Source organism: Anser anser (assembly GCF_964211835.1).
Source record: "Anser anser genome assembly, chromosome: 20".
NCBI classification, from domain to species: Eukaryota; Metazoa; Chordata; class Aves; order Anseriformes; family Anatidae; genus Anser; species Anser anser.
The window spans coordinates 11620323-11633125 of record NC_139741.1 but is presented as its reverse complement, the minus strand read 5'-3'; the positions used below and the strand labels follow the sequence as shown (position 1 = coordinate 11633125).

The 12803-nt window shown below is 46.2% G+C and overlaps 1 protein-coding gene and 1 long non-coding RNA gene across 5 annotated transcripts in view; one reads left to right on the top strand and one right to left on the bottom strand.

The window, feature by feature from the left end:
- The window catches only part of LOC310884292 (myeloperoxidase-like), a 32625-nt gene that overhangs the window by 13843 nt on the left and 5979 nt on the right, over positions 1–12803 (bottom strand). For 2 of the 4 annotated variants that reach the window (XM_083805824.1, XM_083805827.1), the window contains exons 2-6: positions 12404–12481; positions 10892–10985; positions 9717–9892; positions 1636–1759; positions 635–764 (exon numbers count right to left, since the gene is read on the bottom strand). In XM_083805824.1, the coding sequence (XP_083661950.1) occupies positions 635–764; positions 1636–1759; positions 9717–9892; positions 10892–10985; positions 12404–12479 (600 nt within the window). In that variant the 5' untranslated portion in view covers positions 12480–12481. Of the gene's footprint in view, positions 1–634; positions 765–1635; positions 1760–8638; positions 9111–9716; positions 9893–10891; positions 10986–12403; positions 12647–12803 lie in introns of those variants that run through there. The other 2 variants (XM_083805825.1, XM_083805826.1) reach the window with 2 other exon arrangements.
- LOC310884295 lies at positions 1800–8124 on the top strand. Its single transcript, XR_014574126.1, has 2 exons — positions 1800–6041; positions 6877–8124. It is a non-coding gene; the product is annotated as an uncharacterized lncRNA (long non-coding RNA).

Genomic DNA, 12803 nt, shown 5'->3' with positions numbered 1-12803 from the left:
CATCAGCTCTTCCTTCAGTTATTACTGCAGAAAAAGTGGTAAAAACTGCTCCAGCCCTCATAATGTGCTTTAGAGCAGAGTTAGGAAGCACAAGAAACCATGACCATAAGGCACACAACATGGAAAATCTTTGCTCCTCATTACTGCTGGTGGTGCACCAAGCTCAAGTGACCTGAAACCATCTCCCCTCCAGGTGCCACCAGAGCCACACACACGTCCCTCACTGATCACTCACCCATGGGTGCACAAACAGAATTTATAGCTCAATGTCTTTTATTCCAGAGATTCTCTAGCTCATTTTATTCTCTGACATAGTGCTTTTCAGGAGACAATTCAAGAGACAAACAACTTCCACAAAACAAATCAAAAAAAGCTGAGTCAGACCTTAAAGTGAATTATATTGGCTTAAATGTACTTGAGTTAAAAGAAAGCATCATGCAGGTCTTTCTTTGTTTCTTCTGCAGTAATCAGATTCATTTTCCTTTGCTTTTCATCCAAGCATGGGAGTGAGAAAGCATTTCCATTAGGTCACCATGGAGAGTCTCATATAGTCAGATGACACCTGAAGTAGGTGAATTTATCTTCCTGCCTCCTGATCACCACAATGCTAACTAGCGGACTTGTAAGGACTTACCAGTGGAAAGGGGAATCCAGAGGAACGCTTTTTTTCCGTCCACCCATGGGGAACTGACACACCATCTTCATAGTCTGCTGGCAACCATCTGGCCAGGGCTCTGTTTGAAGCTCCTAGTAATGGGTTTTTCCTGCACCAGTGAATGGAAGAATGGCAAAATGTTAGTGGCGTTAGGTCCGGCTCAGGTCTGATGGACCCATCGTTATCCCAGATCCTAGGTCTCCCTCCCAAATGAAGCCACCACCTTCTGAAAATGGAAGGACACAGCTAGCTCTCTCCCTGTTTCTTACACAGACATCTGAAGGCAAAGTCATCCTCTAGGCAGGCAGACCTGTCTGAATTCCTTTCTCCTCCCAAGAAAGGGGAGACACAGCTTTTTATGGCCAAAGCGTTTTATGGCCACAGCTCCCAGGACATGCTCTGCCTAGCAGGTGCTTGGCAACAGGGGAGGGATGGGGAATATTCCTGTGCTGTTCTTTTGAAAATACTCCACTGTTTTCCTTCACTAGGAAAGCTCTGTAAGTACTAAGAAATAGTTTTTACATTCCATATTACAGTCATGTCCATCCATATGCCCATGGGACCTGCACAAGGTGCTTGCACCCAGCCTGCGTATCCAGATTTCCTCCTGGGCAGAGACTGGGGCATGCAGATGGCCAGTTCACGCCCCATTTCACATGCAGCCAGGTCGTATACCCAGGTGGGAAGCCAGGAAGCACTATGAAACCCTGCAAGGGGGTAGAGCCAGACAAAACCCAGGAGAAAGCAGAAAGAGAAGGGTCAGAATTGTTGGCATTTTGGCCAAAGAGCTCCTTTACGTATGATACCAAGAACCCCTGAAGTAAGGCTGTAATTAAAATCTTCATGCATCTAGGAAACAACACTGTGGGCTGTAAAACCCTAAATAAGGCATCCTATATGGATCATCTATGGGTCCATAGGTCTGTTCCTACTGATGGAGGACCCATGCATCCATCCTCCCTTTAACACAGCCCCCTCACCTGTTGTTGCACTTGCCAGTGATCGTTCGGTAGCGGCCAGAAGATTCACAGTTTATTTCCTCATTCTGCTGGTCACATCCGCTTGCTTTGAAAATCATCCCCAGCTGAGCTGGTGTGAGCACGTCTGCAAGGTAACCATAGAGGATAAACACACAGGAATGTAAGAAATGGTCCAGCAATTCGTGCCACTAAGGGGTTTTGAAGGGTTAACATTGAGGCCTGGGTTTAGGCGAGAAGAGAACAAAGGGATTTCTTCGGAGAAAAACTGCTGACTTTGCACGAATGTGCAGTAACTTCTGACAGCCGGCCAAGAGACCACTAGATAAGGAGGAAGAATATGAGCCTCCCTGTCCGAGCGGCCCCCGAGGAACTAACAGAGACTGATAAGCAGGCGCACCTGGGAGGACTTCGGATTCGGGAAACCAATTATAATAACCCTGCCTCTTCTAGAAGTAGTAATGAATATGTATTAGCCTAGGAGCATAAAAACCAGCCGCCTTACGTAACAGGTGTGCGTCCCGGTGGAGCAGAGACTCCCGGCGCACCCAGCGCTGTTTGCTTGCCTCTATTCGTTTAATAAATTGTAAACTCTGATTGTAATCCTATTTGGGACTCAGTCATTTATAACAATTGGGGGCTCGTCCGGGATGGTCTTGGTTCCTGAATTCTGACTTGATCTAGGAGGGGCGCCCCCACCATTTGGTGGCTCCTGTTCGAGTCAGGTCAGGGCTAATGCCATCTTGAACCTGAATAAGGGCAAGCAAAGATTTAGATTTTTTTATGAGCTCCCTTTGCCGGCTGCAGCACTATATTTTGCCCGTAATTCTGCGCGCGAAGATCCGAACGAAGACGACGGAGTCGTAAGTATTTAAGGCGTATACCGTTCGGTTGGGTGGGTTTCGGTTGCCTGTGTGTGTGAGAGTGTGACTGAGATGGAACGTAGTTCCGAAGCGATTGTGGAGGTCTTCTAACCGCGGTTCCAATCTCCCGCGAGGGACTTGGCCGGTGAAGGACCGAAGCGATTCCTATAGGATTCGTGGGTGGGTGATAGGTCCTAAACCCCCTGCAAGACACTCTCACTAAGGCAACCAAGGGCTGTAGGAATTGCCACAGTAAAATTCCTAGATGGGTCAGACAAAATTGAAGACCCGGGACCAGAGAAAAGGGAGCAAATTACCAGACATACCACCAGAAAGTCCATTAGGGATAATGATTAGAAATTGGAACGATAGGGGCCCCAGAAAAGGGAAAAAGTAAATTAAAAATGGTTCAGTATTGTATGACAGAATGGCCAAAGGAGCCTTTAAGACCACATGTCTTTTGGCCCGTTTTCGGATCCTTTGAAGACTGGGTTTGCCAGGCCTTAAATATACATGTTAATTCAAAGGAACCTTTTAGCCAGGAGGAAAGTGATTATGCAGGATTATGGATCAGGATCTCACGTCCTTTTCCAGCCTCAATATTTACACTAAAAGCAGACGAGAAGTTTGACGAAGAAGAGAACAAAAAAATAAAAAATAAAAAAAAAAGGAAAAAGAAAAAGATGATGAATGGGAGTCATTGGATAACCTACCACCTCTGTATCCTAACAATCCACCCCCGGTGGTGCATCTTGTAATCCTGTTTTGTTCTTAAATGTTTTGACTGTGTCAAGGAGGAAGGTGGGAGCATTATCTAAGTAACAGTTTAGAAGTTTGGGTATATTCGCGGTGGTGTTCGGTCAGTTTCCCAAGTATCGGGGGAGCGGGGCTGACTGATTATCAAAGTGGTAGAACGGAGAGTCACTTCTTTGGTGGTTCGGGCCTGAGCCCTGGGAATTTGGTAAGAAGGGGGAGAGCGAATTTATTTAGGCCTCAATACCTTTTTAAACCCCCATCTTGACGGATACACAGGAGTGATTCCTTGTTTTGTGTAGGCTTACTAACAAAGTGCATGAGAAAAATTAGCATTTGGCTTGAAATTCGGTCTTATTGAAATGTAAATTTTGTGGAAAAGGTGTTATTGTTTGTCTAGAAGACAGAAGGCTGAGTGCTTCAGGTGTTTTTCCGAAGTCCTGCGGATTTATGATTGGAATGGGGCTCATTAATAATCTGAAATAGTAAAGTTTGTATGTGGAAAGAAGAGTTTAATCCCAGAGAATTGGGACATTTGGGAAGAAGATTAGGAAAAGATAGTAAAAACCTGCAATAAAAAGGTTTGCGTGGAAATTGAAACAAGGGACAGTAACTAATATAAATAAATAAAAGGGAATGGGAAATCAAGGAAAAGGGGAAAATCCAAAAAAAAAAAAAAAAAAGACGTCCTAAAAAAGAAAAAGCCTCCTTGGGTGCATATTGGCACATTGGAAGGATATTGTTAGAAATGGGGGCACAGAAAGCAAGAGGACTTTCACTAAGTATTGCAATCAATGGTGGCCACTATATAAACTAAATGGCCACTTTATGGATCAATCGACTATAACAGTGTCTTGCAATTAATGTTTTTGAGGAGAGAAGGAAAATAGGATGAAATGTTGTATAGTGATATGTTGTTTCAGCATGTTGGAGGGAAAAGGTTTGGAATTAAGTTGGCCCCTGACTGAGCCTTTGGTGTTGGCATTAGAAAAGTACGGGCTGGAGAAAGATAAAGGAAGCGTTAAAAGGATTGTTGAAGGTGTTAAAGGTTGTGTGGCATGTAGTATTTAACAGAGCTGTTTGAAGTTGAATGAGCAGGGAAAGAGGATGTAGGAATGTTAATAGTTCCCTCTCAACCCGAGGCTGAGATCTCTAAATCGCGGGTGTGAACCCTCTGGGGCAGGGGGACCGTGATGGGTCCGAGAGAGTTGTCGTGGAAACAGAAAAGCAGCTAACTCTTGAAACAACCTGAGTTCCTGTGTGAGCTCAGATTGCCAATGGGACCGCTCAGGGAACTTTCAACGATTGCATTCCCCTGACCGACCCCCTCACTGAGACCCTAATCACCCCGGAAATTATGTAAATACTAAAATCTGGTTAAATTGGCTATTGGGAATTGAGAATCTGTTCCAACAAGGTCCAAAAGAAACCCCTATGGAATTTATGGAATTTTTGAATTTCTGGACCAACTTTGAAATGCAATGAAAAAAAAAAAAATGGACCTGGCTTAAAAAAAAAAAAAAAAAAAAAAAAGAGAGAGAGAGGCAACTGGCTAACCTCTTTCCAGGGCAATCAGCCCCTGATATCAGAAAGAAATTGTCTTAGGCTGCAGGACAAACAACAGTCAGGAATGATGGGGACCTGGGGCATCTACCCTAGCAGGTCCACTAGTTGAAATAAAGCTAGGAAACGAAGACAGAGGCTTGAATTTTTTGTTGGTTATGGGAGCTTCTTTCTCTGTGTTAATTAGGCTGTAAATGTAATAGGAGCAACATATTCAGTGTTAAATAGTTTAAAAGGACGATTAGGAACTAAGACAACTACAATAATTGGAGCCACAGGGAAAGAGGAGGAAAGGCCATTCTTACAACCCCTTGATTTGCGTTTTGGGGGTAAGGAACTAACCCATGAATTTTAGTATGTACCAGAATGCCCGATGCCACTCTTGGGACGGGATCTATTAGCCAAATTAGATGCAACAATAACCTTTGAGGATGGAGAATTAATAATGAAGGTACCTGAGTCCAAAGTAGGACAAATCCTAATGATCAAAGATAAACCCTTTGTTAATATTCCAAGAGAAGTAGAAAATGCAGTTATAGCAACAGTACGGGAAACAGATGTACCAGGGAAGTCGAAACTGGCACAACTGGTAAAGGTGGAATTAAAGGAAGGAGCCAAACCTGTTTGAATCAAACAATATCCACTTAAGATAGAAGCTAGGCACAGGAATGGTGAAAATTATTGACAAATTTCTCAAATATCAGATTCTGGAAGAATGTAAATCGGAATACAATACTCCAATTTTTCCAGTAAAGAAGCCGAATGGCGAGTATAGATTTGTACAAGATCTTAGAGCAATAAATGAAATAACAAAGAATATTCACCCGGTAGTAGCTAATCCTTACACATTGTTAACATCTGTGAAAGGGAAATATAAATGGTTTACCGTGATAGATTTAAAGGATGCCTTCTTTTGCATACCTCTTGATAAAGATAGTAGAAAATTATTTGCCTTCAAATGGGAAAACATATTGAAGTTTTTGGACCAAATATGGTAACAACCGTTTTGGAACAAAGGGGGGGGGGGGCACTGGTTATCACCCAGCTGGAAGATGAAATATCAGGCAATCCTAACTGAACAAGATGACATAACCTTGAAAACGACTAACCTGTTATATCCAGCAGTATTTCTAGGAACCGTTCCAGAAGAAGGACCGTTGGAACACAATTGTGTGGAAATAATCGAACATACGCCAGCCACAAAGATTTGAAGGATGTACCCCTTGAAAGGTATTCAGTGGGAATACCACACTCCGTGGCACCCACAAAGCTCAGGGAAAGTAGAAAGGATGAATCAAACAATAAAACAACAATTGGCTAAGTTAATGATCGAGACACAGCTGCCCTGGACGAAATGCTTACCATTGGCACTTTTAAACATAAGAACTAAACCACACAGTGAGACTGGTTATCATCATATGAAATGTTATATGGTATGCCTTATTCTCAAGGGATGCCCCTAGGGAACAATGTAGTTGAGGATCATAGTATCCAGAAATACATAATTACCATTGGAAGGAGATTACAGGAGATAAGAGAAATTGGGATGATGACTCAGACACCACCTTTAGGATTTGCTATTCATAAAATACAACCAGGAGACAAGGTCTTAATAAAAACCTGGAGAGAAGAATCATTGAACCCCCGATGGGAGGGACTGTACCTTGTTTTACTTACTACTGAAACAGCTGTGAGAACAGCAGAAAGGGGTTGGACCCACGCATCCAGAATAAAAGGACCAATAACTACCGAAGCCTGGAGGGTTGAGTCCACTCCTGGGGAACTGAAACTGAGACTAAAGAGGAACTGATATCCCAGCAATGAGGTTCTGCATGAATTAAGGGCACTGGATAAAGAGGACAAGGCTGAAGGGAGGAAAGGGAGAAGGCAAGACCGGGGTAGGACCCTCCACTGCGGCGTGTATGGTCTACCGAGGGAGGCAACCCCTATGGGTATTGACCGCCGAGTGAGAGTGCCTCGACCGGACTTCTCCCACACCAAGATCAGTTTGTCCTGAGAAAAATAACATGAGAACCTTTTAAACCCATAATAAAATTGTGATTAGTTTTTCCAGGAGCTGGATCACCCTGAAGGGCTGAATGGTAACACAAGCTTTGAAAGCGGGCCCAACCCCATGATTGAAGGCGCTTCCCACACTCTCAAGATTGGACGGCGAAAAAGGCTTATAATATGACAGGTCGCCAAAGAGAACTGAATTGTGACTGTAAGTGGAAACCCAACGTGGGAGCTTGGAAGCGTGCATATACGAGTACAAACGGGGCAGACATTGTAACAGGACCACTCGGTAACAAGGACACTCTGTATTATCACGCCCCAAAGGGTAAAGATGGATGGGATGGTCATTTTCCAAACGGGACGTGGGCCCTAAAGGGACATTATTGGGTGTGTGGCAAACATGCTTACAAGAGGCTACCTGGAAACTGGTCGGGAATATGCTATGGGGGGTACATAAGACCCTTGTTCTTTTTATTGTCACAAACACAAGGAAATCATTTAGGAATAAGATTATATGATGACCTGAACAGAGTAAAACGATCTATTGATACTTCCTTATCCGGGGATAGTGCCCAAAAATGGGGAAAGGATGAATGGCCTCCTGAAAGAATCATACAGCATTATGGGCCAGCTACCTGGAACCCAAATGAGTTGATATCAGGAGCCCGAGAACCTATTTATAATTTGAACCGAATAATTAGGTTGCAAGCTATCCTCGAAGTTGTAACAAATCAAACAGCGACAGCCTTGGATCTTTTGGCTGACCAATCCACTCAAATGAGAAATGCTATATTCCAACATAGAATGGTCTTAGACTATTTACTAGCAGAAGAAGGGGGAGTATGTGGAAAACTGAATGATTCTAATTGTTGTCTACAGACTGATGATAATGGAAAAGTGGTCAAGCAGATAACAAAGGAAATTAGAAAGCTAGCCCACGTCCCAGTACAAACTTGGAAGGGTATGGATTGGGATTTCTTTTCATGGTTGCCTGGTGAACCATGGGTTAAAAGGATGCTGTTTTTATTTTTATGTGGTATAGTGACATTATTGTTTATACCTTGTATGATACCTTGCTTTACGTTGTTGATACGGCAGATAATAAATAGCACCCAATTTGTGATGACTTCAGTGGAGAGAAAAGGTGACGTGTCGATAATGATGCTTAAGAAGTGGACACCCCGAGAACTGACTGATGAAATCCAATTGTTACTGACAAAGGTTGAAGGAGAGACACGAATTGATGATTAAAAAAAAAAAAAAGGGAGGAATTGTAAGAAATGGTCCAGCAATTCGTGCCACTAAGGGGTTTTGAAGGGTTAACATTGAGGCCTGGGTTTAGGCGAGAAGAGAACAAAGGGATTTCTTCGGAGAAAAACTGCTGACTTTGCACGAATGTGCAGTAACTTCTGACAGCCGGCCAAGAGACCACTAGATAAGGAGGAAGAATATGAGCCTCCCTGTCCGAGCGGCCCCCGAGAAACTAACAGAGACTGATAAGCAGGCGCACCTGGGAGGACTTCGGATTCGGGAAACCAATTATAATAACCCTGCCTCTTCTAGAAGTAGTAATGAATATGTATTAGCCTAGGAGCATAAAAACCAGCCGCCTTACGTAACAGGTGTGCGTCCCGGTGGAGCAGAGACTCCCGGCGCACCCAGCGCTGTTTGCTTGCCTCTATTCGTTTAATAAATTGTAAACTCTGATTGTAATCCTATTTGGGACTCAGTCATTTATAACAGGAACACACTGGCTCTGTTGGGTTTGTGCTTGGGTTTCCTGGCTCAGAAAAAAGTTTCCCTTCTCGTACCCTTGACATCTTCTTTTACCACTGTATCACCCTCTGCTGTAGGAGCACAAGGGGCTCACTGAGGGTCATCCTGCTCAGACCTGTGCTGAGGATGCTCTTTGGAGCAGCAGATTGCTTTTTCTGCTTTGGAAAGCACTAAAACCACCAAAGTTGTGATCAAATCTTAGATATTATTAAGCCTGTGCAGAAGGGGCATGAGTTTCTAGCATTAGCAATCCTTTTCCCTTCCTCTCCCCTTCCTTTTCATCTCCACCATAAATTACTAACAGTTACAGTCATCCAAGCAGTTTGTTACAAATCTTTCCCTTATGGGAGGAGCGTGCCTCACCACACCGAACACACACTGAGAGCTGCTCGGAGAAGGCACCCCCGGGTGGCCGGGCAGCACAAGGGGATGCCGTTTGCATTTCCACCTCGAAGCTTTCCTCCTGTATGGGAGGTAAGCGGCTGAGCTCAGCCAGCAGATCCTGCTTGGCCATTGCTGCTAGCACACTTCCCGAGTCCCTTGGAGGTTTCCTAGCCGCTGCTGCCACCAGCAGGCTGGGTCACAGCATGGTTTGTCACCATGCGCAGGCTGGTGCGGGGTGGCCCCGGCAAGGAGAAAGGCTCCTGGCACGGAGAGGCAGGAGCTGAGCACACCCAGCCCTCTCTCCCTCTTCCCACTCCCACTCATGCTGGAGCAATGTTGGAGCACCCCGTGACTTGCATCTTGGCCTGCCAGTGCTTCCGCAGCAATCAGATTAATTTCCCTTTGCTTTCCCATGAGTTTATCTTTACATCGCAAGAGCCCTGCTGTGCCTGCCTCCCTGGGCTGTTTCTCTGTCTGCCCCTAATGTGCCTCCTGCTCTCAGCGAAGTGGTCTTGCCAGGAGGCAGGGACTGCTGCTTCCTGGAGGACGTTGCTCCTCAGCATGGCACGGGGACAGCTCACTCTGCTTTGTGGGAGGGATCCAAGGCCTGACCGCCATAAACCCCTTCCCCTCCCTCCTCATCAGCCCCACAGAGCCCTGTTGACCAAGCTCCCCGTCTGTCTGCAGTAGCACTGCTCTGCCTTCCTCCCAGCAAAATGACATGCCGACCTGTGACATTGAAGTCCCCCTTCACGGCCCAGCGTAGCTTCTCCTTGAGAAGGGTCAGGGTGGTTTCCATGTAATCTGCAGCCCGCACGGCAGCCCGAGTCCCTGCCACTGGCTGTTTGAAGTATCTCAGAAGCTCTGTGGGGGTCAAGACGTCATTCTCCAGGTTCTTCTTTATGCTGCAAGGGAGAATAAAATAACTTCTGCAGGACTGAAATGGGCCAAAGCCATGAGTCCTGCAGGTTGCACACCTGAGCCTCAGGCACCCCAGATCTGCCATGTTACGAGATGGAATTGCTGACAAAGGCAGAGTCACCTAACACCCTGCACAGCGCTGGAAGAGGGCAGGCTGCTCCTGCCACCCTCCACAGAGGAGCAGGGTGGGTGCAGGAAGGAAATCTCTCCAACCTGCCAGAAAACATCAGAGCTCTCAGGTCTTTACATCTTTGAGGCAACCAAACCTCACTCAACTCCTTCTCCAACTAATAAATGCCTGCAGGTGCCTGTCTCCATCCAGAGGTCCCAAGTGTCTCCATGTCACCCTGTCTTAATGCTGCTGGAGCCCTGAAAAGCTCTCAGGAGGAGGGTTCCTAAGCCAGTGAGGGGTTTCCAGCAGATGGCTATAGAAAGAGGAGGTGTACAGGTCAGTCGGAAGCCATATGCTCTCACACCATAGTGGTAGAAGATGGAGTCATTAGGACATTTTGTGGTCAGATCCCACAAAATGTCCTAACCACAGTCTATAGTGGTTTGCTTCCTCCATAGGGGGTGAAAAACTACAAATTAGCAGGAGCCTGTGCTGGCTCCAGCCCTCCTCAGGACCTCCCCAAGGGACGAAACAGAGCCAGGCAATACTCAGCAGGAAGGGAGGGCAGGGAGAACACTGTTCCAGCCCTGAATTACACCACGGACTGGAGATGTGGTACAAAACTGAGGGAAGCCAATATGCACAAGGCAGCACTATCAGCTGCAGGATGCAAAGAGCCAGGCCCTCTGCGGGGACCCAGCTGAGGATCTGAGGGTGAGAGCAGGCAGCAAAGGATGGGTGGGGAAGCCACAAGGGTGTACGAACAGGAGACTGGACACCCCCTTGAGGCTGTGACCCTCCAGAACGTGACAGAGGAGACCAGGCCATGGCTCGTGCACATGAGACAGCTGTGCCCAAGCCCGACTCTCACCGGTCGCGTGTGTCCTTGTAGGCTGAATCCACGATCTGCTTGGCTTCAGACACGCTGCTCAGGAGGGTTGCGTCTGACAGCTCCTTGGACAGATCTCATTAGGGGAAAGGAAAGAACAGAGGTGAGAACACTGTCCCATGCCTACTCACTTCAGAGCTTCCCTGTGCCGCAGTGGGTTTCTCTTTGTGCCGCCAGCACCTGGGGATATTGGCACTGCAGTGCTGGAAGCAATTGCTGCTACTCTCTCTGGAGAGAGAGACATCTGTGCATGACTACATTGCTCAGGCATGGAAAGGGTCTTTCCGTTGGTGGAGGCTTCAAATAGCCATGTGAGAGATGTAGGCATGATCCTTCCTGTTGTTTTATGGGGGAGAAGTTGCTATTTCTATAAAATATTTTGCAACCCCAATTAATGTCATTTATTTTATTTCTACGCCTACAGCCATAGTTGCCTTCACAGTCTGCACAGATACCTCTGGCTGCCATGTCAAGCAGCTCAGCATTAAAAGCTCTCATTTCCTGTTTTTTCACATTATTGTCTTCATTCCCTAACACTTTTAAACTAGAATGGGTATAGCCACGTTTTCCAACACACCTATGGTGAGTTTGGGTGCTCTCCTGTGGCACCAACTGGCAAAAGCTCCTATATATCCCCGTGTCTCAAGGCAGATGGATGCTCACCCCGATTTCCCCACTACTTTCCCCAGCCTCCTGCAACCCCCTGCTCTCCTGCCACTCTCATCACTTCCCCTTGTGCTCTGGGGAGCTCCCAAAAATGGACGTGGTCCCCATCATCAGCTGGCTGTGGGTTACAGAGCAGGAGGAGAAGCCCTTGCTATGCCTCCCTGAGTGGGCTCATTTTCCTACAGCTTCAGAAATCAACACAAATGGGAAAAAAATCTCCAGATTCTCCCGAGATTCTTTAAACTGTCTTCCATGACCAACGCAGAGTTCACCTCTTTTTCGATCTTGGAGAGAAAAATTATTGCCTGAACTACCATATGAGATAAATTCAAGGTCTGGCATGTGTTTTCCATAATGATTTAAAATCATGAGTTAACAAGCAGAGGTCTCTACAGGTTTTGGAGGGGTAAATCAGCACTGGAACAGAAATGAGTTCAGTTTTCAGCCTCCCTAAAAAAGACGATGCATGCAGTGATGGAGCTACCAGCGCTGCAGCCCAGCAGAGCCAAACTGCGCTCCCAGGGGACACTTCGCAAAGTGTGTGGGGTGGGAGGACCTCGGTACCGTGGGGGTGGAGCTGTTCTGAGAGCTGACTTCTCCTATAATGTGATTTTAAGAAATCAGATAGGAAATCAGCTGATAAACACCTGAAACTGTCAGGATTGCTGGCACAGTAGATACAAATTGGCTATGTTTTTTTCTGACCTCTCTTTGGGGCTTAGCTGCTTAAAAGAGAATAATTCAGATTCTCCTAGACCTGACTTCATTCTTTTTCCTACTCAGAACATACAAGACCCTGATCTGCAAAACACAAGAACAGAACAATACCATAGGAAGAAGATACATGTGCCTGGAACAGGATGAAGACCACCAGCAACCCTGGGAAGAGGATTTCTGCCTTCATCCCTGCAAAAAAGTGCAAGAAGTGAAGAAAACCAAGAAGCCGTGGACCTGATTATGAGCAGCAAGTCCCCAGCAGCTCCCCTGTGTCTGTGCAAAAGCCCAGAAGCAGATGGACAATTATTTCCCCAGCTGTATTTTAAAAACAGACTCAAATCCTTTGGAGCAGTTGGAGGACAGCAAGAGAGCCCGGCAGCTGCCCTGAGCATGCAGGGAGTTTGTGCACAGGGTTAGGAGGGCTGCCACTGGCAATTCAGCTGGGGTGGGGGCAGAGAAGAGAGATCAGTCTGCAAGATCCTCTGCATGCAGAGATTTGGGATGTTTTGCC